The sequence below is a fragment of the Pelodiscus sinensis genome, chromosome 2, assembly GCF_049634645.1.
Source record: "Pelodiscus sinensis isolate JC-2024 chromosome 2, ASM4963464v1, whole genome shotgun sequence".
In the NCBI taxonomy this organism is placed as follows: Eukaryota; Metazoa; Chordata; order Testudines; family Trionychidae; genus Pelodiscus; species Pelodiscus sinensis.
Window position 1 is genome coordinate 205353078 of NC_134712.1, and position 27501 is coordinate 205380578.

At 40.2% G+C, this 27501-nt stretch overlaps 1 protein-coding gene across 2 annotated transcripts in view; it reads left to right on the forward strand.

Moving 5' to 3' along the window:
• ETV1 (ETS variant transcription factor 1) overlaps positions 1-27287 on the forward strand; it is an 82064-nt gene extending 54777 nt beyond the window's left edge. For both annotated transcript variants that reach the window (XM_075922294.1, XM_075922295.1), the window contains 5 exons: positions 12217-12283; positions 14171-14241; positions 18080-18249; positions 21266-21367; positions 24527-27287. In XM_075922294.1, coding sequence (XP_075778409.1) covers positions 12217-12283; positions 14171-14241; positions 18080-18249; positions 21266-21367; positions 24527-24748 — 632 coding nt within the window. In that variant the 3' untranslated portion in view covers positions 24749-27287. The remainder of the gene's footprint in view (positions 1-12216; positions 12284-14170; positions 14242-18079; positions 18250-21265; positions 21368-24526) is intronic.
• The last annotated feature ends 214 nt before the right edge of the window (positions 27288-27501 follow it).

Sequence of the window (27501 nt, forward strand, 5' to 3'; positions counted from 1 at the left end):
AGTTACTTCGAACTCCTGTTTCACTGCCGCATGTAGACGCGGGCAGTTACTCCGGTCTAGTCAATTTCCAAAAATGGCGACCGCCCGGGAACATGCCAATGAAGTGCGGGATATTTAAATCCCACGCTTCATTTGCAATTTCAGTCGCCCTCATTAGCCTCCCTAGTTCAAACTAGCGGGCTTGTATAGACATACCCTGAGACTCTACCCCAACATGCTTTAGAAGCTATATATATATATATATATATATATATATATATATATATATATATATATATATAAAGTACCTCAATGGCCTCTGATGTGTTTGTCACTTTTAAAAACCAAGCTTGTATATAAGCACTCAAATGTAGATGAAGGAATCTAACAGCAGATGCTCGCGTTTACCTCATTTTTTCTAGGTAGTTTCCATCAAAGCCTGATCCTATTCTGAGTTTATGAAATATGACAACAGCATAGCCTAAGTGGTTATGCCAAGAGCTATACTGAATGTGACCACAATTGTGCATATGTAAGTGTGCAGTATTAAATATCTGCTTTTAAAATGACTGTTCACTATGCTAGAGAATTGTGCAAAGGAAATATATAAGCACGGTTCATTCTGCCAACCTGCCTACTACACTAATGCCATAAAGTACATGTTATTAAGGTTGCTGGCACTTCCCCTCCTAAAACAGTGCTTTTATTTCTTCATAGTTTTGCCAAACTTTAACTGTTTAGATTGCAATTTTCAATGGGTGTCTTTGTTAGGATGAATGTTTCATCTAAATGAGCTGCAATTTTCAGCTAAAACACTTTTGCCATTTCAGAGGAAGAAAGCTAGTAAAATATGTTGTTTTGGTCGCATTTAAAAAACAAACACCTCACACACTTTTATTTAAAAATCTCTGCTGTAGAGCAGGGAGTTGCAATTGGATCTTTGTGTGAGGGATGTGTCTTTGTCATCCCAGTGAAAATATGCCCAAAGGTGACAAAGCTGTATGCTTTTGAAAAGCTACAGTTTGTAGCTCAATGAAGACATCTCAGATTTTAGCAGCTAAATTCCTCAAAGATTCTGTTAGCACAGAGTAGAGCAGACAAATGTCATGATGCTTTGCGGGGAGGGAAGAGGACTCAGACTGGCTGGGCAAAAGAATTAAGAGAAGAAGCCATGGGCACGCTGAAATAGGTATCCTGGATAGGGATGTTAGTGAGTAGTCGACTGCTCGACTGCCCGATAAGCATAACCACCTCATAAGCTTATCGGGCAGTCGGGTGGAGTACTTGACAATTCACTTCCCTCGTCCCTCGCTGCCTGTGTCTGAGAGGCAGCAATGGGAAGGGGAGGAGAACAGGAGCTGGTGCTAGGGGGAGCCAGCTTAAAAGCCGATTTCCCCCCCAGCAACATCTCCACAGTGCTGCCCTGCCACCTGCCCTCCTCCTCCCCCACTGCTTCTATCAGTGGCAGCAAGGGGGAAATAGGGTGTTCATGGCGGCCAGGGCTGGCCACAGCCAGGGGCTGCTGTTGGAGCAAACTCTTCCTGTGTCCAGCCCTGGCTGCCATGAACAGGGCTCCTGGATTCATCGTTAACTGGGACCAAGCAGTCCTGACTCACACTGGTCCAGGATTCTGCACCTCTGAATTTTAAATATAGGAAGAGTCCAGGAGCTCTCACTATATTTAAAATGCAGAGCTGCAGTGCAGGTGGTTCCCAGAGCTACTCAGTCCTGACTCCAGCCAGTTCTGGGAACTTACCCCACTGCAGCTCTGATGAGCAGACCCTTATCGACTAATTGTGTAGTTGACACTGTTCCCTCTAAGATTCACTCCTCTCGTGGTTGGAAAGTTTTGGCTTGTGCACCAATATTAAGGTCGTGTGCGCTGGTTTGGATGGGAGCCACAGTGGCACCCAATTTATTAACATGCACACGTTCCCAGCTGCCAGAGCAGACATCCCCTCCACACCTCCACTACGCAGCAGGTCCCTGCCCCGGCCACCGGAACAGGCCCCGGCCACCGGAATAGGCCCTGGCCACCGAAGCAGGCCTTTCCACCCCTCCGCCCCAGCAGTTCTCTCAGCATGCCATCTCAACCGGCCCTATGCTCTGGAGCAGCCTCTCACCACATGAGTGCTGCTGCGCGGATCTCCAGAGGAGGTGGGCAGGAGAAGAATTCTTTGTGAGTGGCCACGCAGGCACTCACCTTAGCAGGAACATTAGTAGTCGATACAATTTGTATCGACTACATGATGAGCCAGATAACCGCAATTTTAACATCCTTAATCCTGATTCATGGGTATTGGGACTGGGAGCCAGTGGGGACAGGAGGTGAGGTTGGGCAGGGTCATTGTAGGGGAGGGAGAGGATGGTCTGGGGAAAGAGGGGACTGAGACTGGCATGAGAAGTTTGTAGGTTAGAGACTGGGACAGGTTAAGTGAGGCGACAAAGAGCCAGAGCTCGATCAGCTATTGGAGTAGAATAGTTAGAAGGTGGCACCAGGGACAGTCTTAATTCTGACATGCCCTGACTTGAGTGCTTGGCTTTACAACCTTAATGTTTTTAGCATAGTTTTTTATTGCAGGTTGCTAGTTATATGTGTGTGCTTAAAGTCAGAGTGGAAGCAAAATAAAACTTTTTAGAATTCCAGCAAATAGTGTTTCCATTGTCAGTGTCCTTTCTAAAAGACTTAGGTTAAACTAAAAAGATATTCCTTCCCATGCTTTGATCAGCATTTCTGGCAAGCTCTGTGGGGCTGCTGACATTGTTGAAATCTGAAGGCCTGCTGAGCTACACTAGCATAGATGCTGAATTAAATTTTGAAGCAAAATTTATTTTATATACAAGGTTTTTGCTTTTTAGCGGTACTGTATTAGAAACAATAATTGCATGCATTTCTAATATATGCGTGTTTTTAAAATTGGGTTAGATTTTGATCTGCAAACACGTTGGTGTTAAAGACAGAGGCAAAAAGAGAGAAATCCAATTGTCAATCTAAGCCAGTACAGAATTGTTTCCTACAAAATATTCTCCATTGCCTTGTGCAGTCTAGTTTTTAAGTGGCACAACTGATGGGATTTCTACTTCTTTCCTGAATTATATTGGCTAATATTTGTACAGTGCTTTGTAAATGTAAAACATTCTCTCTCTCTCTTTCTCGAGTGAGAGTGAGTGAGGGCTTGGAACGATTAGATTTTTATCATTAAATATTGATTTCCATCAATAATGATCTACATTTATAGATAGGTAAAGTTTAAAAACAGTGCTACCAGAGTTCTTTTTACACTTTGAATTGAGCGTATTTACTTTGTGTTCTGACATGTGATGTTGACCAATTTCTGTTTTAGTGGTTTTAAAGCTTAACAATTTTTTAATCTGAAAATGTACTGTCCTGGTATTTGTCTCACACCCTCCTCCATTCCCATACCTCACCTTCATAATAACCCACCACTGTGAATATTTAAATTTGTTAAAGATCAGGAAAAATATTTAAAAGTAAATATTGATATTATCCATCACCATTATAAAAAAGAATTCTGTCGAGCTTAACTAAATTAGTGGTAAGCATAATTACTGTTACCATTGTTTGTTATTCCTTAGGAGATTATTCCATAGTCTTAACAGATTTCACAGTTATTAAATATTCTTGATAATGCCCTTAAACTTTTCTTTGATTAGTTTTTCTCAATGCTCTAAGGGTGTGTCTAGACTACCTAGTTTTGTCGACAAAAGTGGACTTTTGTCGACAAAACAATACCAGCGTCTACACTACCGCGGAGTTCTGTCGACATAACGTCGACAGAACTCCGCGGTTTTGTCGACGCTGGTATACCTCATTTTACGAGGCATAACACTTTCTGTCGACAGAACTCTGTCGACAGAAGGTGTTATTGCCTGTAACACTGCGTCCAGACTACGGAGTTCTGTCGACAAAGCGGCTTGCTTTGTCGACAGAACTCCATGTGTCTGGACGCAAATTGTCGACGGAAGTTTTGTCGACAGTATCTGTCGACAAAACTTCCGTCTACAAAACGCGGTAGTCTAGACGTACCCTAAGTTACACCTCATTGAATCATTCTAAACAATTCCATGGTATTAACATACCATCTCTAAATCTTGGTAGGAAGTTTGCATGCATTCTCTTTATCTGTGTGTCTAGTTTATTGAAATCCTCTAGTTCTTAATTTTGGTTTTCTTCAAATTGCTGTGATTTCCCTCCTTCTGTTATTACCCTGCTCACAACTGTTTGCAATATTTTCTGCCTCATCTTATCAATGTTTCATAAAGAGGAACTAACATTTTCTTAGTGTATGATGTATGCTTCTGAATGTGTAGCTCAAAATTATGTGCTTTTTGTCTCCATACTGTTGTGCAACAACACATATCATTTTCAGTTCAATATCATAGCTATGGGTGAAAGGCGGGCTCCAGTGAAGTTTTCCTAGCCAGTATTTCACCCTATATATTTACCAGCATTGCTTCTTTTTTTCCCCAGTATCTTCCTGGAATAGATGAACATGGTTAAAATATCTGACACTTTTGCTTCAGGAGCTTGTCTTTGTTGAATTGCTTAAGTAAATGCATGTGGATTTAATTCTCGTGCTTAAATGCTCTGTGTAGAAATTGCTCCTAAATCAGCCAGTGCACATATCCTCAGTCGGATGTGTACAGCAATGGAAAACAATGTGATGACCTAAGTGAGGGGCAGGAAATACTTGGACTTGTTTGTAGGTCATTATTAAAGCAGCAAGTTTAACGTCTCATTTGCTTTCTGGGCATCAATTTTCCTCGACATATTTGCTATTTCTGTCTGAAAAAGGCTAGGAGCTAATCCATCTAAGTTATTTCTACTTTCCCTTTATAAAATAAGGAAAACCTCAATAACACATTTATCTCCTGTGTGCAGCAAAATATCAAATGTATATTTTTCATTTCAAAGCAGACAACAAAAATCTAAAAAGTTGTCCCCCGGCTGCAGTTTTTCAGAGAAATGGATAAATATCTTCTAAATCTACAGTTACAGTAAGTGGCACTGGCTAATGATTTGATTTGAGAATTGAGAGCACAGTCTGGATTTACTCTTTGTGCATTAACGCAGGTCAGATGGACACAGGCTGCATTTTAAATCAGTAATGGAAGGCTGAAGCCCGTCTTAAACCAATCACATCAGCCTTACCGAAGACTGATTGATCCCTAGGGGCTGAACCCTGTGAGCACAGCTTTTATATGAATGGACTCTATATAGCCTGAAGTTTCATTCATAAAATGGATGCTGGGGGGGTAGAGAGGAGGAAACAAACTCTGGAATGTCCATTTATATAGAACTAAAGGGTGTAGTGTTCCATCAGCTGCTGCTTTTGCCAGTTGACTTGAAGTAATGATTAATGCTCATTGGCCCTGCTTGCATGTAACTTGACACCATTTATGGCTTTGGTGTGTTTCTAATGTATAGTGAATGAGAAGGCTACATTCTCAAATCAGAAACATAAACAGGAACTGGTTGGTCTGAATTCCATTCAAATATGTCACTTCAGCCATGCAGTGTTTGTCCAACTTAGATTTTACAGGCAGGGGATAAGGCGGGGGAGAAAAAGAAACACAGACATTTTTTGCAGTGAGCTCACTAGAGAGAGAGAAATCCATTTTGCTTTTCAGTTGAACTTAAAGGGGAAAGTTATGCTTCAACTCAAAACAAATGTTAAATTTAGTGAAACTTAGTAGAAGTGGAAATGAATAACTGATTTTAAAATATCCTCTAAAACACTTCTGATGTATAAAGTTGCCCAGGAAGGCTGTTGTTTTAACGTGTATTTTCAGAGACCAGATGTCATGATGTTGTCATAGTGAAGCCCTATTTCACTATAGAAACCAAAGTTGGTGCATTTCATAGGAGAAAGGAAGCTGTTTGTTTATATGGTTTTTTTAAAAAAAAGCCCTATTTTTGCTTAGGTGTAAATGGCTGGGACTAAATCTGATTCTAGCTCCTAGTTTTTGTCAGGGATTATAGGTAGGAATTAACCTTACCATGCTTACCTTGAGGAAGATTTTTTGAAGTGTCATAATAGTGTTTCTTTAATACTGGAATGCAGGTTGAAAATAATTATTCAAATTTAGAGCCATGGAAAAAAGAAGGGGAAATGAGCCTTTCTCTGAGCCTTCTTCAGACAGGATTCTGTGAGTTCTGCGTGCAGAATTAAGTCTTACTCCCCCTGATCCTATTCATAGCACCATGGTGGTCACCTTGCAAATAGTTGTCTCTGTGCTTACCTTTACACATGAGAGTAGTTCCATTGAATGCTGTGGGTTTGTGTGGAGGTGTTTTCAGGACTAGCATAGAAGTGAAATTCCTGGACAGACAAGGTACAGATTGGTGTGATGCCATCCGGAGAGGGGGAAAAAGCTCACTCTGCCATTGCCACCTATGTAATGAGGAGTGGAAAAAAATATTCATGATGTTTTCCACGTGGTGTGTTTTCATTTTCCAGAAAACTAAATTGCATTATAAATATTTTAACGACAAGTCACCATAAATAGTGAAATTAGATTTTTTTGAAGGAGCAAATATATTACTTACTTGCTATCTAATAATGCTACTAGAAATGCAGAAGTTCTCATTTAAAAAAATTACTCTGTTCTCTTGTGCTGTATCTTTGCCCAAGTCAAACAGTGTGGGGTTTATGCTCTGTAGTAGAATTGTCCGATGAAATCGGTCTACGTGGCTTTAAATGAACGTTTTAGAGTGAACCTTCAGTCATTTGTCTGAATTGCAATATGTCTACATTTTGGGTTGAATCCTGGCCCTATTCAAATCCCAGTTATGCATGTGCAGGGATCTTTCCTAAAAGAACTGGGGTCCACGTGTATATATCTTGTTTGCAGAATCTGTTTCTTAAACAGCACTCTGGAAGTGCTGTACATCTGATAAGATAGAACACCAAAGCCTTATACATTTGTGGTGTGCAAAGGTCTCAAAAAGCAAGGGTGATTTAGGTGTATTTCCGCTGGAGTAGTTGCATTCTATCTATCTAAAAATTCCCCTTGTGGTTTCAGCTGATTATTGTATTCTTCCTTGTCTCACATGCTAAACTGATGATGGGCTTAGTTGCTGTATAAAACACATGTAACGTTTTATCCTGGAGCTGGCTGCATTTTAGTGGTGGATCTAATGACCTCGGTGCACAGGCAAAAGATCAATTTAAATTTTAAGTGCTCCTGGTTCAGTATACATGATAAATGCTATGTGCACATAAATTATTGTTTTATTAAAATGAGAAGCCATTTAGATTGGGAGTCCTAAAATATAACCTGTCCAATTGCATTTTCTTTAAAAACTTGCATTGGGTCTTGAGCCTAGAAAAAAAAGGTAAGCAAGATTCTATTGATTTTTTTCTTTATTTCTTGCCCACTTATGAGACCAGTGGGCATAGCAGAGGGACTAAATGTGTATGTATGTATTTGGGAAAATGCACACAGCTACATATTTGGCATATTGAGTCACTGTGATAAAAATCTGGGATTTGATCTAAATCATAGCCCTTGTTTTAAGAGTCTGATGGATTTATATTTAAGGACCAAAAGGACAGTTCAAAAGGAAATATCAGCTCAAGTTAAATGATTGGCTGTTTCTCTAGCCAAACCCCTGGAAGTTCAAGTGATTAGCTCCCATTCTTAGTGTCCTATCCAGTCCAGTTTCTTCCAGGAAAGCTAGAACCGCAGGTTTCTAACAGAACTATCATTTTGTCCCAGAAACCCATTTATTCTGTGATGGGTACTAAAGTCATTCAGGGCTAGATTGCAATTTTTTAGCCTGCCCTCCCTAAGGGAAGGTATAAAGGTGACCAAAGAATGGAGCATGTGTGCCTGTAGGAGACCAGAGAACGAATTGTGATTTGAATTGCCAGTTCTTTCTCAGCCTCCTTCAGGACTCAGTGATTCAAAAGGGCCCGGGACTCTCAGGTCACTGCTGCTGCTAGCCCTGGATCCTTTACATTGCTACTGGAGCACCGTGCTGCACTCTCCAGGCAGCGCTTAGAGCTGTCCCTGGCCCCAGCTCTTCTGGGAGCCTCCCACCTTGTCCAGGGCCCTGACAAAGCTGTTGGCTCCCCTGTGGGCAAGTAAACCTTACTTTCCTGATCTCACAGTCTGAGAAATGGCCATCAAGAGTGACTTGTCACTCCCCTTGTGTCTGAGAGTCTCTGAGGTTGCAAAAGATGAATATGAAAGTTGTACTAAACAAGCAAGGATGTCATCTTATGCCTATTTGAATATCAAATCTGGATTCCAGTATGAGCTGCTCAGTTAGGACCTGACCTCATTCCCCACTGGAGTTAGGAGTTGATTTCCCTGTTTTCAGTGGGAGGAGAATTGGGATCTTGCTTTGTACTTCTTGATGAAGGCACAGTGTGTATATCAAGTTTCTCCTCTGCGTTCCCTGAAGAGCAGGAACTGCTGCAGTCTGTATGAAAATATCACTCACTGAGGGCGGAGGCAGAGGGAATGATGTCAGGACAAGATGAAATACATTTAAAGATAAATCTTCTGTTGCTCTTCGGGAAAGGGGTGACCAACATGACCACAGAGTATTCCAGGTTAATAGCACACTTACTAGTGTTCAATGTAAGCAGTGTGCTTGTGTGGCCACTCAGGAGAGAACCAGAGGCTTCCCAGCTGATTAGCAGGGCATCCACAGCTAGATGTTTTGTTTCTGTTGGTGGTACACATTTGCACATGCCTCGGTTCACATAAAATGTATTCCGCACCTGGATGGAAAAAATTCCACATATAGATGGAAAAGATTAGAGGGGACATTGCTACTTACGCATCCTTACTTTTTCATTGGACTCTGCCCTTTGTAAGGCACTATAATTGTATAATATGATCTAAGAATGTGACATATATGTGCTGCATAGCAAAAACCCAGGCATGTGAATGTTAATACCGTAAGCTCCTAAAAGATCCATAGGTGATACAAGTTCACTTCATTTACTTGCATTGTGTCCTGAAAGTAGCTCCATGCCTTTGCTCTATTGTGCTTATGTTCCTGAGACCATAGTTTAACAAGAAGAAAATAAACAATTGCTCTGCCGTTTCTGCTCTAAAATGTTTGCTTTTGAAGTAACTCCGCTTAGCTAGTTAAAATACTTCTGAGTCTTAGTCAAGCATTTAGCACAATTTAAAACTACAATGTTAAATTTCATTGGTTGGATTTTTTATTAGATAAGTAGAAATGAAAGCAGCAGGCAATTTAATTAGCAGTAATTTTTCTGGGCAAGTCATTACTTTGATGAACTTCAGAGCATTGTTTATGGCTCCTAATTAACCATGTTAGTCATTTGATTGAATAATCACTTTGGAAATGTTTCTACAATTTGATTAGAGTCTGACCCACTCTGATAGTCATAAATTAACTGATAGCACTTTAGAATAACAAGACTTTAGTTACTTTATGAGGAATTGACTCTTCAATAGTATATTTTTCAGTCCTCTATGGAGTATTTAATCTTCGGGTTAAGTTGCATTTAAATAACGTTGGTATAAACAAGACTTGTCTTAGAAAGTCTCCAGATGTTAATTAAGCAAGGTTGGCTAAAAACACAACTTTGTCGATAGACACATGCCTAACTCCCTTGTGCTGTCATTTTGCAAGAGCTAGCATCATGAGTTGCAGGTAGGTTTTGCTGCCAGTATTAGTGAAATTTTACCTCTGTTAACAAATTAACAACTGTTTCAGTTCTCAAGCTTCCTCTTTTTACATAGATTTTTTTTTTCCATTCACTTACAATCTAATTTGTTTGGTAACCCAAGTGATTTTTTTGAACTATAGCTTGCCGCTTTGATTTCTGGTGTACAAAATTACACTTGACCTGTCTGAACATTGAATCACTGATTCCTGTTATTACTCAGAATAGTTGTAAAAGATGCTTGAAATACTAGAGCCCAATGAGACTAATTTGGAATGCTTGATAGTGAAAACAAGTAATAAAGAAGGGATGGGGCTTTCAGACAGTTAGAAGAAACTCTTATTACTATCCTGTGCTAGGCTTGCTTTTGGGAATTCAGTGTAAAACCTCATTTTCTTATCCTGCCAAGTCCTTGACACTCATCCTCAGTCAGTGAACAGTGAAATTTAGAATTGCATTCTGAAAAGAGATTGTAGGCAATGTTGGAAGAATAATGTTTGTCTCTCCTGACCTCTCTTTGCATCTCTTTCAGAGTCATGTGTTCTTGGTAACAGATTGAATGGCTTAGGGTAGGAGTTTTTCACAAGATCAAGTAGACTCTCTTTAGTAAGACTTTTGGTATTCAATAAGCCCTGGTCTACACTAGGACCTTATTTCGAAATACCACCCCCTAGTTCGAACTTATAAGCAGTGCATCCACACTTCTAAGCCCATTATTTTGAAATAATGGACCTAAGGATTTGAACTCTGTACTGCTACTTTTCACCAGGAGTTACGCTAATTCTGAACTAGTAATTTTGAAATAAAGGGACGTTCTGGTGCTGCTAATTTGAACTAATTACTCTCCAGTGCTTCTTGGGGCTCTATGTCCGAGGTAGCAAATCCACATTAACGGAGCCTGCCTTGGACTAATTTTGAGGTTTCTCCATAGTGTGGACACACTATTTTGAATTTGTCCAATTGGGAGTTAAGTCAAATTTAGTAATTTCAAAATAGTTTCCTAGTGCAGACATGGCCTGAGTGGATTAAAAAAATATACTGGCAGGACAACCATATTTGGTTTCATTTTGTTTGCATGGGGTGTAACTATTTAGGGATAGAGCTAGGTGTGGGGAAAATACAAAGACAGATGTCTGTGCAGAGCATGCCATTTTAATTAATATTGTTTGGTTTTCTTGTTCTTCTTCCATGCCTAAAGAAACTGCGGCAACATAGACCATAGAAATGATGACTTCCACATACATTTGTAATGTCTTGAAAGTGAAAGTATCTTAACACAGTGGTTTTCAATCATGGGTATTCAAACTCTCGGGGGAACGCAGAGATCTTTCATGGAGTATATCAGTTCACCTAGATATTTGCCTAGTTTTATAACAGGTGACATAAAAAGCACTAGCCAAGTCAGTACAAATTAAAATTTCTTAACAACAGTGACTTGTTTTATTTATTTTCCAATTGATTTATTTTACAGTAACATGGCAAACATTAGAAAGTAAGCAGTTTTTCAGTAATGGGGTGTTGTGGCACTTTCATGGTTTTATTTATGATTTTGTAAGCAAGTAGCTTGTAAGTGAGGGGAAACTTGGGGGAACACAGGACAAATCAGACTCCTGAAAGGACACTGTAGTAGTCTGGAAAGGCTGAGAGTCCCTGGAAAGGCTGAAGTTGTAACAGTTAGGCTTCGTCTAGACTAAAAGCCTCTTTCAAAAGAGAGCGTCTAGACTGCAACCACTTCTTTCGAAAAAGTGAGCCGCTTTTTCGAAAGAGAGCACCCAGGCAGTCTGGATGTTCTCTTTCGAAAAAGCACAGTTTGCATTACATAGCGCCTTTTTTTGAAAGAGCACTTTCGAAAAAAGGCGTTCTTCCTCGTAAAATGAGGTTTTCTGCAGTCAAAAAAATGCCACATTATTTCGATTTACTTTTGGAAGAATGCAGCAGCAGTATAGATGAAGGGGAAGTTTTTACGAAAAAAGGCCACTTTTTAAAAAAAAAAAAACCCAAAAACCCTGTAGTCTAGACACACCCTTAGAGGAAATGTTTTTAAACTTTCAGATCTTTGAACTCAGGTTCTAAGAGTAGTACCTTGTCAAGACTTCACTTGGCATTCCCTGAAGTAATTATGCCATATTTTGTGGTTTATTATTCTTTTCTACAATTGGCAAGCTATTGATTTAAATCAGTATTATGTGAATTTGGTTACCAAAAGACCGAGATCTGTAAGTGGGGGGTTTAAAAATTAATTCTGACTTGTGTATTTTTGTCTGTAATCACCCTGAAGTGTGATTGTCATGGGAGGTGACCTTTAACAAGGTTAATTATGATAAAAATTTGAGTTCAAGTGCCTGCGTTAGACAAGATCAATGTTCCACACATTATGGTTTTCTCTTTTGCCATGCTTTATGCGTGCTGCTCTGAAATGCTAACTGTGTGTTGACAGGTTCCCCCTCGCTGTGACTTATGTCCCTTTGTGTTACTCTTCTATCTGCAGCCTGTCTCATTGATAACCTGCACACTTTCAATTCCAGACAGTCTTTTGACTAGAGTTGTCTTCTTCTTTCAGAAGTGCCTAGCTGCCATTCCATTTACATGAGGCAAGAAGGTTTCCTGGCTCACCCAAACAGAACAGAAGTTAAGTTTTCTATTTCATGTCACTTTTGTACAAGAGAAACTTCCGGAGGTGGGGAGGGGGGTTAGTGGAGAACTTTGAACATAATGTGATGAATGACTATGCTACAGGTTGGACATCTCTAGCCTCACACCTCGGGACCTGAGTGGTCCTGAAGGAGGGATTTTGCCAGACCGGGGAGATCATTTCTGCCCTCTCCCACCAGCCCCATAGCCTGCCTCTGGTCCTTGCCTGGCCTGTTGGAGGGCTTCCCATGTGCCTGAACCCCTTTCCCCCCTCCCCACACTGCTGCTCAGCCGCAGGGGTTCCTGACCCAACCAACCCTACTGGGAAAGCACTGACCTCGCTGTCAGGGTTTCTGACCCCACCAGCCCTGCTGCGGCAGCCCCGTGGACCTACCGCCAGGACTCCTGGCCCCACCGCAGCAGACCGCTGACCCACCAGAGTCTGCTGGCATTCCAGCTTCCCTGCTTCAGGCTCAGCTGGACTCCCATGGCGGGGATCCCAGCTTCTGGCCTCCCTGTAGCCAACCTGGCTGGGTTCCCAGCCCCCAGATGGCTCTTGCCTCTGGCCTTCCACTAGGTCCCTCTGGCAGGACCCCACGGATGTTGCCAGACCAGGGAGTCCCAGCTGAGAGAGTTTCAACCTGTACTTGGAAAACTCCATCATGTGCTTCCTGCTGCTCCGTTCCTATATTTTTGATGTGCAAAACCACTGCAACCTGTTACTATTACCACAAGTTAAAAATGGAACAAACTGCTGAAATGTGGACTTGCTCTATATGACATTAGCTAGTGGAGGGGCACTTTTCATAAATTGTCACCCTGGGAGCCCCTCGTGGTAAAGTTCTGCTCCTCAGTCTACTGGATTGACAAGCTCCGTTACCTGCTCAGGAATCTAGCTAACATGTTAAAGTTTGAAATGCGGTGTTAAGAATCTCTCTGGGTTCTCTTTGGGCCTGATTTTGCCCCCTTTAAAAGTGGCAGACTTCTGACTTCAGTAGGTGCAGCACTGGGACCTTTGACACAATGAAGTTTGTTAATGCCCGGTAAAGTCATTTTATATATTTAAATATAGTAGCCCAGTGTCTGAGAGTCTGTAACGCTTAAATGCTGGCTGTTCCCTCTAGGGGTGGTGCTGTTGCCTGAAATGCTGGCTATTCCCTCTGGGCGGCCCATGCTACATTGTGAGTGCGGGGTTCAAACAGCTGCTTGCACCACTTGCTCCCATGCGGCGGCCCAGCTGAGTGGCGCAGAAGTCAGCCGAGTGCCACAGTGGGAAGCGAAGGGGGGTGGGGTGGTGACATGCGACATGACAGCGGCTCCAAGCCCCGCCCTCTAGCCATGAACGTCACCGTCCCGCCCCCCTTCACCTCGCGCTGTGGCGCTTGGCTGACTTCTGCGCCACTCAGCCGGGCCGTTGCGTGGGAGCAAGTGGTGCAAGCGACCGTTTGGGCTCCGCGCTTCCCGTGCAACACGGGGAGCGGGGAGTCCAAACAACCATTTGGGCTTCGTGGTCCCCCGAGTGAGAGGCAGGAGAGGGCGGAGAAGAGAAAGAGAGAGACAGAGAGAAAGGCAGGAGGCACAGGAAAGCTGAAAGAGAGAGAGGGGGAGGCATTAGGAGGAGGAGAGAGAAAAACAGAGAGAGAGACCGGAGGCTCAGGAGAAAAGACCGACGTGAAGGAGAGACCTGAAAATCCCGTCTTATGACGGGCTAATTGGCTAGTACATTTAATAAAAGTGGTCCGAGACTAGAGGAAAATTACTTGTAAAAGAGAGACATTTTACTTCCCAGTCTTCTTCTTCAACACACATTTTGAGGCACTATACAGTGTTTTCTCCCTTCATTATCAATACATCTAACAAATGAACTCTTCTCTTTCACGTACAGGTTGTATGTATGAAAAGGGACCTAGACAGTTTTATGATGACACTTGTGTTGTTCCAGAGAAGTTTGATGGTATGTATTCCATATTACTATTTTTTTTCTTGTGTGGGGCGTAAGAAAGGGAGTTGATCAAAAAGGTCAGTAACATTCCAATTTAAGATATCTTAACACACCATTTGCTGTGCACCCAACCAAAGCTGACCTTTGCTTCTTAAAACCAAAGTCTCCTTTTCAATAGGATATCAGTCTATTTTTGCTAGTGAGAGATTCTGTATCCAGAGAGATATTGGAGGAGCACAGTTCTGGCTGTGCTGAGAAGTAATAGAAGGATTTCCATTGCACTGATGATCACATACAGCTTGTTATTAGAGATTTATTGAAAGCTGATCCTGTAATTAACAAAGCAGAACAGAAAGCAGCTCCTCTGGATTTACTGATGACTAATGCAGCCTGTTGTGTCTCATTGCCCATGAAGAGTTGAATTATTGAACACAAGGGCAACAGAGCAGTTTGGGATTTGATGTTTTGTGTGCGTTTGTTTTTTGTCTAGAGAGATGTCCCTATTATAAGTGGTGCTTTGTACTACTTGGTAATTGCTGAAAGGGGTTCATACCTAAATCGTTATCTTTTTATAGAACTGGCCATTGTAATAAATATTTTGCAAAGATGTATAATGGGATCACTTTAGATAAAATAACCCAAAGTCATCTCAGTATATGGATTTCGTGGTGCTACTCTGATTTGCCACAATTCTGTAGCATTGCAACCAAACGCATAATTAGGCCCAGCTAACTAATTTACAGTAGAACCTCAGAGTTACAAACATCAGAGTTACAGACTAGTCAAGCTCATGCCTCATTTGTAAACGGAAATATGCCATCAGGCAACAGCAGAGAACCTCCTTTCCCAAAAGAGCAAATACACTACAGTGCCGTGTTAAACGTAAACTGTTAAAAATAAAAGCAGAATTTTTCTTCTGCATAGTAAAAGTTTCAAAACTGTATTAAGTCAATTTCCAGCTGAAAACTTTTGAAAGAACAACCATAACATTCAGAATTTCAAACTTTTTATAGAGTTACCCCCATTCCCAAGGAGTTCGTAACTCTGAGGTTCTACTGTAGTTGCTGTTTTGGCTTAGCCTCTCCTCCTTTGCTTGTTTATAACAGGAGTGAGTGGATGTGTTTCTGTTGGCTGCAAAAGGCTCTCTGCTCATTGCTTAATGGAGTTTGTAGAGCTCAGATTTTCCCTAAGACATTTGTGCATGTTTTCAAACCTTTGCATGTCTAACACACAGGTTGCATCTGCTTATGAATGGTAGAGCTCAAATTAAAATGAACCTGGAGAATTACATACTCTTGAAACAGAGTTGATGTGGAAGAAGAGCAAGATGCAAATGGAAGATTGTAAATGCTATTAGACCTAAGCTTTCATGATTGCTAAACCAAGCACTATATTGTCACAGAGGGAATGGTTTTACTGACAGTCACCCTTGTACTGTGGGTGATGGAGCACATCCTAACTGTGCTTTTATTTAGCACAGCCTCTCAGATATTTATTGCTAAACAAGAAACATTACGCGGCTGGTCCTATTTCCATGGACACTTGTGACAAATTCCTATTTACATCACTGGGAGTAGGACCAGGCCCTATGTTTCAGCACATTTTATTTTTAAAAAATAAGAATGAAAAGGTGGAACAAATTATTCCTAAAAATCAATTTTTGGAAATAAGTATGCTCTTCATGGGAAACAACAGACTTCAAGCTGCTGTAAGTGGACAGTTCAGTGCTCTTCACAAAGTCAGGCTCACATGTAATATGAATCTGTATGTGTGTGTGTGTATATGCCTCTAATATAGTGGATGCAGAAAAAACGGTGCATCATTCTAAAAATGGCATTGCCTGTGGCCAGAATAGGGTAAAAGTGGGATATATCCAGCAGGGAACATAAAGTTTTGGGGAAAGATTCTTTGCTGTTTCTGTTGAAATCAGTAAATCTCTGAGTACTTATGCTAGCTAAGAGCTGGATCTTCAATAATACTACACTGCTGTTTACACAGCTATACTTGGAAGAAAAAGCCTGTCCTTGAAAAGTAAGTGGTTGCAGGATCAGGATTTAACATAAATAAAAGAGCCAGGAGTTGATTTATTTGTTTTTATCAGCTATTGTCTGATTATAAAATGGTTTATTCTATTTTTAATGCTTGTATTTGTTTGATTACATTGAGCCCTTCTGTCATGGCAATACTATCCTTATGCTTTTGGATAATGTAATATCCTGACTTCTATCACTAGGTGGGTGAGGTAACATCTTTTATTGGATCAATCTCTTTTGGTCAGACAGACAACCCTTTTGAGTTGAACAGAGCTCTTTTTCAGGTCTGAGAAAAGTACTAAAAGTGTCACAGCTAAATATAAGATCAAACCGATAGTTTGGTGTTAGTAGTTAACCCACAGTTTAAGGGACCATTCATTGTGCCTGTAGTCAAAGAACAAAAAGGGAGATTAGTGGGTTACAGATTGTTGTAATAAACCATAAATTCAGTTTCCTAAATGTTCCCTTAGAATATATATGCTCACTACTTATGCTAAAATGCCTATTCTATCTTGTATTTAGCTGTGACACCTTTAGTATCTTTCCCAGAGCTGAAAAAAGAGCTCTGTGTAACTTGAAAGCTTGTCTCTTGCACCAACAGAAATTGGTCCAATAAAAGGAGTTACCTAAGCCATCTTGTCTTTCTAATATCCTGGGACTGACACAGCTATTACCACACTAGTCAGGGCAGGCTGCTTATTGGAAAAACTTGCTGCTCTGGTGGTGGAGTAGAGTTTTACCAGTAGAATTATAGCCCTCCCCTGTGATAGATAGCTCCTGCTCTGAAGAACTAACAGGCAAGGCAGACAGAGAGGAGAGACATCAGAGGAAGTGACTTGATCAAGGTCATGCTAGAGGATGGTAGCAGAGCCAGGAATAGAACCCAGTTTTTCTAACTCCTGGTCCAGCATCATCTAGACTGAGACCATGCTGCTGTTGTCATTAGCAGAAACAAAATTACGGTTCAAGCCCTAAACCTTTTACATTGGTGTTTCCATGAGCTATTCAGTAGGAATATGATTTTAAAACAAGCAAACACACAGTATGGAGGGAATAGTTTTTCATGAGCTATTTTCGCAGAGCAGTTAGCAGAATGTTGTTTACATGATAGCTTTTGCTGGGTCTGAAATTTAAGCAAAAATAACTTTCTCTTCTTCAAGGGGAAATGCTAATCTAATATGTAGGTATGACTAAATATAAAGCATGCTAACGATGAACCATCTTGTATGCAAGTCCAATATGCCACAGAGGAACTCACATATCTGCAGGATTTGCATGCCTATACATAAAGCCCATGCTGTTTAAATCCAAGTCAAATGCTCTGTCAAATTTCCCTTAGAAGTATTTGCATGCAAAAGAAGTTTTAGTCAATAGGGTTTTGCAGCTATATGAAGCATACATTACATTATCAAAATGGGTGTGTGTGCAAAGTATTGTATACAAATGAAATTCTTCAGGCATCAGAGATGTTTACAAAAACAATTCATGCTCTTTCAGATAGAGGGTATTGCAAAATGTTGTTTGCAAGTGAGATTTGCATATATCAGAGTTAGATGAAAAACAACAAAGAGTGACATGAAGCATGACTGAATTTAGGTACTCTACATTTTTGTCTTAATTTGCTAGTAGATTACCTATATGAATGTATTATATATAAAAACAGCAAGAGGAAGAGGAAAGTAATATATGCAGACTTGTAAAGTAATCAGGATTTTTTTTCCATACAATTTTCCGAACTGCATAGGTTGGTTTGACATTTCATCTAACAAACTGATTGCTAATGAATGTTTGACATTATTTTGTGTGTCTGTGCATAGGTGACATCAAACAGGAGCCGGGAATGTACCGTGAGGGACCCACATATCAACGGCGGGGTTCACTTCAGCTCTGGCAGTTTTTGGTAGCCCTTCTTGATGACCCATCAAACTCCCATTTCATTGCGTGGACTGGCCGAGGCATGGAATTCAAACTGATCGAGCCAGAAGAGGTGGGTGTGGATGTTTACTGTTGGAAGGACAACACATCTCAAAACAGATTTATGCACCCTCCAAATTAACTTTATTCCTTTTCTGGAGAGATGCATTCCTCTCCTTCTGAAACTTTATTTAGGTTGTATGCTTAAGGGAATATAGAGGGGACAGGTAGTATACATGCCAGTAGGTTTAGAAAAGTTACACATTGCTTTACATGTCTTGATTCATACCCAGAGTGTCACTAAAATAAATGCAAGCTTAAGTTCCATATTTAAAAAATACTCAGCATTCACAATTGGAGGCCCGATTTTCAGACAAATTACATGGAAAATAATGGGAGTTACAGGCTGCTGAGGTGACTACAGACTAGTCTCAAGTGGCTGTTAAGATTTCTGTGGTGCTCCATCTACCTCCTCCCCATACCTTTCCACAAACCCATCAGCTATTGCAGTTCCAATGGCTCCCCCATTTATAGCAGTCAGGGGATTTATAGAGGAATGCAGACTCCATGTGTATTTACTTACGGTTGGACTTTCCCCAGACTTTTTTGACTGTTGCTTGCAGACTGAAGGCCCATGATCTCTTGCATATACTCTCTTGAGCTCTTTAATGTTAATGTTGCAGTCCTATAGCCATACACAGAGCCAAGTTCAGAGATGGGCAATTCTGTAAGACCCTGGATACCTTTATAGTGCTCACCATACACAAATTACATTACATGGTTTTGGTTTTACTAGTAACTCAGATCAACACCATCGCACAATTTTTTTACACAAGCTAGGTTGTTCCTGGGGTTTTGTCCACAAGACCTCTGTGTGCCAGACCATTATTTGCTCAAGAGTTACTTAAATACCTCTTTTGTCCTACTTGGCGATAAGCAGCTCTACCTGCCAAATGGACTGAGCAGAAATGACATTGCACTTTCATACAGTGTTCAAGCACTGCATCTATTTGAAAGCCACCAAGGTCTGTCACCCAGTTACAGATCCTTTGTGCTCACGCACTCACTACCTGAGACTGAGGCCTTGTCTACACTGGCACGTTTTGTTGCCAAAAACAGCCTTTGTTGACAAAACCGTGAGAGTGTTTACACTACAATGCAACTTTTGTCAGGAAAATCACCCAGTTTTGGTGACAAAGAACTTTGACCCCTGAAAGAGACTTTTGTCTTTTCCCTTCCCTTTATTGTCAACAAAGAGCCACTGAGGACTCTGTTGTTTGTTTTGTGCAAGAGAACTGGCTTCCGCCACTATCCCATAATGCCTGCCCTGATGGCTGTGTTCGGTGTTTTGTGATCTCTGCTACCCTGCAGGCATTCTCCCCTAACCTTTTAAAACTTCAGGAAGTAACTGACAGCTGAGTGAGCTCCTCAGTTTGGGAAACAAAGAACAAATAATTGGAATTCTTCTGTTCAGCCCTGCACTAGAAAGACAGGAGCTGGCAGACTGCTGCAAGAGGTGGAGGGCTGGAGAGATGCTGTGCCATTTTGACATTCCTCAGCAGGGAACGCTCACAGAGCTATGAGGGAATCCCAAGAAGCACCAGGATCAGCTCTACCTTCCCACAACACTATGTACTCATGAAATGTCGGCAATGGGAGGCAGAAAAACTGACTTGACCGATTTTCACTTTGGGCAACTTTTGCATGTCAATAGCACTTTTGTTGCCAGACCTTCCCAGTGTAGCCAGCCTAACACAATATTTATTGGTTTTGCTTACTCTGAAGGAGTACAGGTTGTTTCAACTTGTATGCCAAGAAGCTGTAAAAAGTGTATGCTAAAAAAGGGGTAGACTGTGCTAAACATTTCTGTTAGTTGCTTTTCTCACCACATAACTCTACTTTGATCATTCATCTTGTGAATGAAACAAGTTTAGACGTGAATTTCTTTACCTTTTAATCCAGCGTGCCAAATTTATAGGTGATGTGTAAGTGGGCTGGCATCTAAATTACATTTGGAAAGTGAACAACTTAAGGTGGTTTAACATACATAGTGAGGGCTTAGGAGGGACTGCTGATTTATGTGGCATCTTAGTGCATGGCAAGCTACCATGTGAATCCACAACACACTAGCTTGTCATGCACTAAATGGCCAGCTATTGATTCTATTACTACAACTAAAAGTTCATAGTGACCTTTGATGCACTGCTGTTGCAACCAGAATTAACCTTCCTTTAGAGTTCATAAGCTCTTGTTCCTTATGCCTCATGTGGAATAACATTCCAGCAAGTGATTGTGATGTCACAAACTGGATTATGACTTATGGTGGAGAATGAATAATAAAAAACATGTTTTCATGGAAATACATCTTGTAATAAAACAAGATGCAGAAATGCAGACAAAAAATAAGGATAGCAGCAGGCATATCACTCTCCATAGAATACTATCATAGTTTTCCATGAGTTGTTTCAATTCATCAAGGTGCTTCTAAGTTGTGGTCTGTGCTGCCTATATTTGATATCTTGTCTTTTTCACCAAGCTGGTTATCCAACCAGTTCTCATAGCAGAATAGGGGTTTTTAGTTTTTCTGCCTTCTGCATCTACGTTAGCATATACAAGGGAAGGGTGGTTTTGTTTTATCTTGCACCTTCTAATAGTTTCACTACTGCGGCTGCTGCAACTGCAATCTGTATGCCTTTCTGAACTGAAGTGGAAAGTTTTTGTGTGATATAGAGTGTTCAGTAACAAAATGATAGAGGAAAAGCAGAACGCTCATCTACAAAGTTGCATGAAAGAAGAATTTTCTCATTGCCTTTGGGAGGCACACTCTTTAAATGTATTTATATTTCTTTCTTTTTGTTTTTATTTAATTTTAAAAATAAAGGAGCCTGTTGTCACATTTAGTAAAAGATTGTATGTGTGGTTTAAAAATCATGCTGGGGCATGGGAAATTCAGATATCACAGCAACTGTTTCTCCTTTATTTGTGCCTTCCACCTGCAATGGTTGTTTTTGTATTTTAAAAAAATCTGATGCAAAGGTCTGCTTCTTAAATGCATTTAACAGATCGCTGCTAATCCATTTCTGTGGCAGGTGGCCCGTCGCTGGGGGATTCAGAAAAATAGACCAGCTATGAACTATGATAAACTTAGCCGTTCACTTCGCTATTATTATGAGAAGGGAATCATGCAAAAGGTGAGCAGCTAATGTAACATTAAATTTCACTGGAATGTTGCACGTTAATCCATAAGTGATGCTATAAGAAGGAACAATGGTAATTGCATTGCTCAAGCAGGTTTTTCACTCTTCTGGGCATGTGCTAATAGGGTTGCCAGGTATCTGGTTTTCGACCAGACAGTCTGTTATTTCTGGTCCCTTTTCAGTTAAAAAAAAAATGGAAATGTAAAATGTCCAATATTTTCTGTTTCTCGCGGATGGAAGGCTGGTGGGGACATTCTTCCATGCTGCGTCTAGTGAGAGCAGGGGAAGCAAGGAATGCAGGGATATTTAAAGTCGCAGCGTTTTGTTTTTGTTTTGTTTTTTGCTCAACAATTTTGGGTCCCTGTTTTTGTTTTGTTGTTGTTGTTTTTCTCAACCAATTTTTTTTCCCTGCCATGTTCGGGATTTTTTTGTGAAAGTATCTGGCAACCCTATGTGCTAAGGTTTTGTATTTTATATGCTACAAGTCTAGGTCTAGTGTGCATATGTACACATAATTATTACATATTATTAATTCGGGGTTGTGTATACATATGATCATGATAACTCTCTGATCTGGTCATAATGTAAGAACAAAGACTAGCATGCAAAAAATAGGTGAAGTGATGCCCGTAGGTCAGAGAGAGGCAAACTACAGAATCCACTAGGGACAGTGATTTGCAGAGCTAAATTACCTGTCCAGCAAATAGATACTTTGGTAACTGCAAAATAGAGGAATTATTGGTTTGATTTCACAGTGATAGTGATTTTTAATGGATTCTGGAATGCAATATAAGTATCATAGTGATAAACACTTAATATTTAAAATAACTGATGTACAATAATGTGGTCCTATAGTGTGGACAAACAACCCCTGTTCCATTCCTGTGGACTTGATTTTATTTGAAGTTGTTGCAAGCATTCAACTCAGAAGTCAATAGGAGTTCCCTGCTTGCTCATTTTGAATCATGCTCTTGTGTTTCTTGATGTTATCAGAGATCCTAATTATCTCCTTGCATTACTTGCATCCTTATCTATTATTCACATTAGCTTTGTGAATCTACTCAGCTAACAAGTTTAAACCGGGCATTGACACTGTGCAATCCAGTGATCTGAGCATGCTGTTGTAAAGTATAGAACTTATGTTATTGCAGCATTAAGCTTGTGAGATCAAACTTTCCAAAGCTGGAAAGTTTCAAAGCCAGAAACTGACTCCGCAAAGTACTAAGGTCCAGGTTTTTAAAGTTGTTGAGGTGCCTAAATATAAAAGATAGGTACTTTGGCCCATATCAAGGGTGGGTAATAAAACGGCTGTGGTTCACTAGGATTAGCCCCTTGCAGTCCACTGCCATAATATTTATGGGTGATTGCAGTTCCTGTTAGCCACAGATCACCATTCCTGGCCAGCGGGAGCTAACATCACCTGTATCTATGGAGGCAGAAGAAAATGTCATGGCAGTCACCTGCCAGAAGCTAACCCTGGGAAATCAGATCCAGTCTGTGGCTGGTATTTGCCCACCACTGGCCTAGATCCTCAAATGTATTAGGGACCTAACTTCCATTCATTCCAGTGGCAGTTTTCTGCCAAAGTAACTGAGAATTGTGCATAGATATCTTTTACATTCCCACTAGGTGCCTCTCTATACATTTTAGGTGTATAAATACCTTCAAATAATTGGACATAAGTGCCCGTTGTGAAGTGTTGAACCTTCAGTTTCCAATTAATTCAGTTCAGCACCCATAAGCTGCTGCAGCAGTGTTAACTCACCTGGTCTGCACATCCTGTATGTTTACCAGTATCCATTAATAGCCATGACTAACTTTCATATTTTACAAGTAGAGATGAATAGGACACTTTACTTAGCCACGTTGCACAGCAGATATCAGAACTGAACAAACATAATTTTTGGTATTTACAGACCTCTGACCCTTTGAGCTTACACCATTAATCTTTTAGCATTCACTTTTCTAAACATTTCCTTTTTATTGTTCATAGGGAGAGAAGACAAGGCAGTTGGCCCAAACAATTTATAAACAGAGCTTGTATAGTCCTAGTTTAGACTTTGCACATAAGGGCTCAGCAGGTGGAGTGTGTGTGTTTCTTCCTTGTCTGCTTTGCAAGCCCTTCTGGAAACTAGCTACGTTGTGCTTTTAAAGGGTATGCCACCATTTGGGTTTTTAGGACAGTACTTACCTGTTTGGAAAGGCTGGATGCTTATTTGTTCTAGTGTAAAATTGTTTGTAATTTACCCTAGCAGTCACCCCAGCTAATCAACTAATTTCAGGTAAAAGGCCAGTGAAGATAAGCCCTAAATTGTAGCGGGTACTTGCAGACTTAAGACAGAGTTCTGTTTTCCATGACTAGCCTGAATCTCTTAAATTAAAAACACTAGTTTCAAATGAAGCAAAGATGGTGCTTCTTAATGAGGATTATGTTCCCATCCACTTTCATTTTCATAAACATAAATTCTAAATTTGTAATCGTGCACTGTAAACTTGGTAGGGATTGAGGGAAATACACTTTTCCAGTAAGAGGTTAAATCTAGCACATTTTTGCCTATATCTGTTTGTTGTTCAGTCACAGGGCCGGAGCTGCCGCTTAACACATGACTGCATCCTTGTTTGCGTGCACAGCCCCTGTGCTATGACTCAATACATTACAAATTATGTACATTTGAGATAACTTGAGTATAGATTGATTTGTATTACGCTAAATTCAGTTCTATTCTATTGTGGATTATCTATGTTTTAGTTGACACATCACCGTGCGTAACTTCATGGTTTTGTGGTACTACTGAGGTAAAAAGCTGTTTGCTTTCTCCAGGAAGAAAAGCATTGTTGAACTACAGAAAGTGATCACAGTCAGAGGCTTTAGAAATAGAATCTTTTAACTCATCCCTACCCACACCCTCCATGGAAATCAGGGTTGTGCTCTACCTTGAAAGTGTTATGCAGTCTGCTTTTCCACAACTCCCACTGGCTGCAATGGGTCCAGAACTCCACTCCTAATTTTGGTGCCCGAGAACTCCCATGGCACATTATTTCTTTGTCTAGTGATAGCTGATTCCTCAGAAATCTGTAACTCCAAGTCGTCAGAGTGCTAATGCTCACACCATTCTTCCTTTCTTTCCTTCTCCTTTTCAACCTCGTATTAAGGTTGCTGGAGAGAGATATGTCTACAAGTTTGTTTGTGATCCCGAAGCCCTTTTCTCCATGGCCTTTCCAGATAACCAGCGCCCCTTGCTGAAGACGGACATGGAGCGACACATCAACGAGGAAGATACTGTGCCTCTGTCCCACTTTGACGAGAGCATGGTCTACATGCAGGAGGGTGGCTGCTGTAACACCCATCCTTATAATGAAGGCTATGTGTATTAATAGCAATGACAGAGAAGGGGACTCCCTCCCCTGTGCTTCTCCTCTATCACAAGATCCAGAGGAAAGCAGAATCCACTTCAGTTTGTTTTTTAAATAGTACACTAAAAGGGGCTTTTCCTGTTGCATTACTCCTATGTTCTGCCATGGACAGCGCACTTTATTTGAAAGGAGAGGGTTGGGATTTAAACATTTATTCTGTGCAACAGGAGGAAGAGGGTGGGTTTACTTTTTACTTACGTTTGGGAAGGGAACACACAGGTTTTGAGTACAATGAAGCTATATTGTCTGTTTTGTTTCATATCGGCATAAGATATTGTACATTTTCTCTGGGTATCCATAGTACAGTTAATTCTTATTGCGTAAATTAACTGTTTGGATATTATTATCAGAGTAACCTGTCTTGGGCATTTGTCTCTGGTCATTCCTAATTGTCTTACTGCAGTTGTAAAGAGGATCAAAGCATAGATTGCAGGATTTGACACATAAGCTAGAAATAACAGACTGTCCACCTCTCATTTACACATTTGAATACCTTTTTGTCATTCTGTTCACGTCTGTTTGCATTTTATATTTTTGTTTTCCCTGCTGTTCAGAAGATGCCCATTTACTTGGATGTTAGGCAGAGCACACCCATCATTACTGGTGTCCTAGGAGCACAATTCCTGACTTCAAACTGCAAGTTACAGACTTGTAGCATAGCATGTTGATCTGATGTTACCTTGCTATGCACATTCACCCTTTCAAAGTCCAGTCGAGGGTAGTAATTACATAGGATGGGCTTTTCTCATTGTCATGTCAGCGTTAACTGCAGGATCATGATCAGGGGAGAAAAACATTTTGTTTCCTTCCATTTCCTTTGCAACATAAATAAGTTATTTAATCAATAGGAATTAACTGTACTAAGTCACATATCTAATTATGCTGTTTAGACACAGCAAGCACTCCTTGAGAAAAATATCCAATACACTAAATAGGTACTTTAGTAATTTTTAGACACGGTACCCATTAATATGCATTTAAACCTTTTACTGCTGTGTTATGTTGATAACATATATAAATACTAGATAACGCTAATGCTTCTGCTGCTGTCTTTTTCTGTAATATTCTCTTTGATGCTGAATTTACTATGACCATTTATAAGCAATGCTGTAACTACAGATAGCATTTCAGGACAAAATAGATGACTTGAACCATTTATTGCTTAGAAAATAGCTTACGCCATAGCTGTGCTATAAGCAGCTTTTATGCGCATCGACAAATGAATAGTAAGCCTCAGCTTGCTAAGGGAAGCTCTGCGGAACCTTTTGTAACTTTCGGTGGAACGGAGACTAACGTGAACTGTCAAAGACCACAATGAAGTCGCTGTATGACGTTGTAGTGCTGGCACTGATGTTATCAATCAATTTGTTTTGGACACTAAATGTAAATGTGATCAGAGATGTTTGGAAGACCATTTAAAGTTTTGAGGTTTTTTGTTTTGTTTTAAATCATTTTATTTTTGAGAAGAGGGTAATCTTGAAAAAGCAAGACACATTATTCTACATGTAAAACAATCAGAAAAAAATAGATTTTAAATATTTATCAGCACCTTTTCTGAAATGTAATGTTTCTGAGTTTGAAGAGGGTAAAAAAATGGGGTTTGAACAGCCTGGTGAAATTTGAAAAGCTATTACTTCAGAAGAATACCTCACTTTCCAAGTCCAGGGAAGGGAGGACAGATGAACTCCTAAACATAAAACCACAATAATTGTAATTATAATGGATGTGATTTCAAAGACACCCATTGGTGGTGGCTTAATTTTCCACTTAATGTCAATCAAGAAACCAGTAAGCTATAAATGATTTCTTATGCAGTTCATTCAAAATTCAAAAGCAGTGACCACGAGACCGAAGGTGCAAAAGAACTCTCTGGGCATGCATCTAATTCACCTAAATCCATAGGGCAACATATGTTATGATTGTATATATGCCTTTATATGCCAACTCCTTATGTCAATAATTTATAGGTCTCATTGGCACTTACAGTTTCGATGATCAACCCAAAATCAAAGCAAGACCATGGATGCTGCAGCATTTTCACCAAGAAAGGTTAAAGTCAGAACTTTGAAAATTGTGACTTCTATTGAAATAAGGTCTGAAGGAAACACATGTTGATGGAAAAAGTCCTTTGATCCATTTTAATTCCATTAATGTCACTGTGGAGCACTTCCTGTCTGGAGCAGGGTACTGGTGGGAGGGTGTGGGTCAGAAAAAAGAGAGAACATTGCATCAAATGTGTAATATTTAAAGAGAATATATATATATATATATCTATATATCTGTATATATATACAGTGTATGGTAGTGACTCACTGAACAAAATGAGCAATCAGCCCAACATTACATGATCTCCCAGCAAAAGAAAAAAAGCTTTCACTGAACTGATTAACCCTTTGGAAATTGTACCTAAAAGACTTATTTAAAGTTCTGGTTTTATTCCATTTTTTTGTTTTGTTTTGGTTTCAGGTAGATTAATAAATCTGGCAGCTGATTTCTGCAAGATTCTTGTGTATTGAATTCCTAATTTTAACTGAAGAGGAACTTGTTGCAATTTGGCAGAAGTTTCTCATTTTAGAAAAAAAGAAATGTAGTATGTTTGTTTCAGGGGTTAGCATTGCTTCTCACAAAATGCTAAACCAAAAAAAGAAAAAAAAAATCAGGCAGTGGTGTGTAAGTTATTATATTATGAATTTTAACCAATATTTATGGAGCCA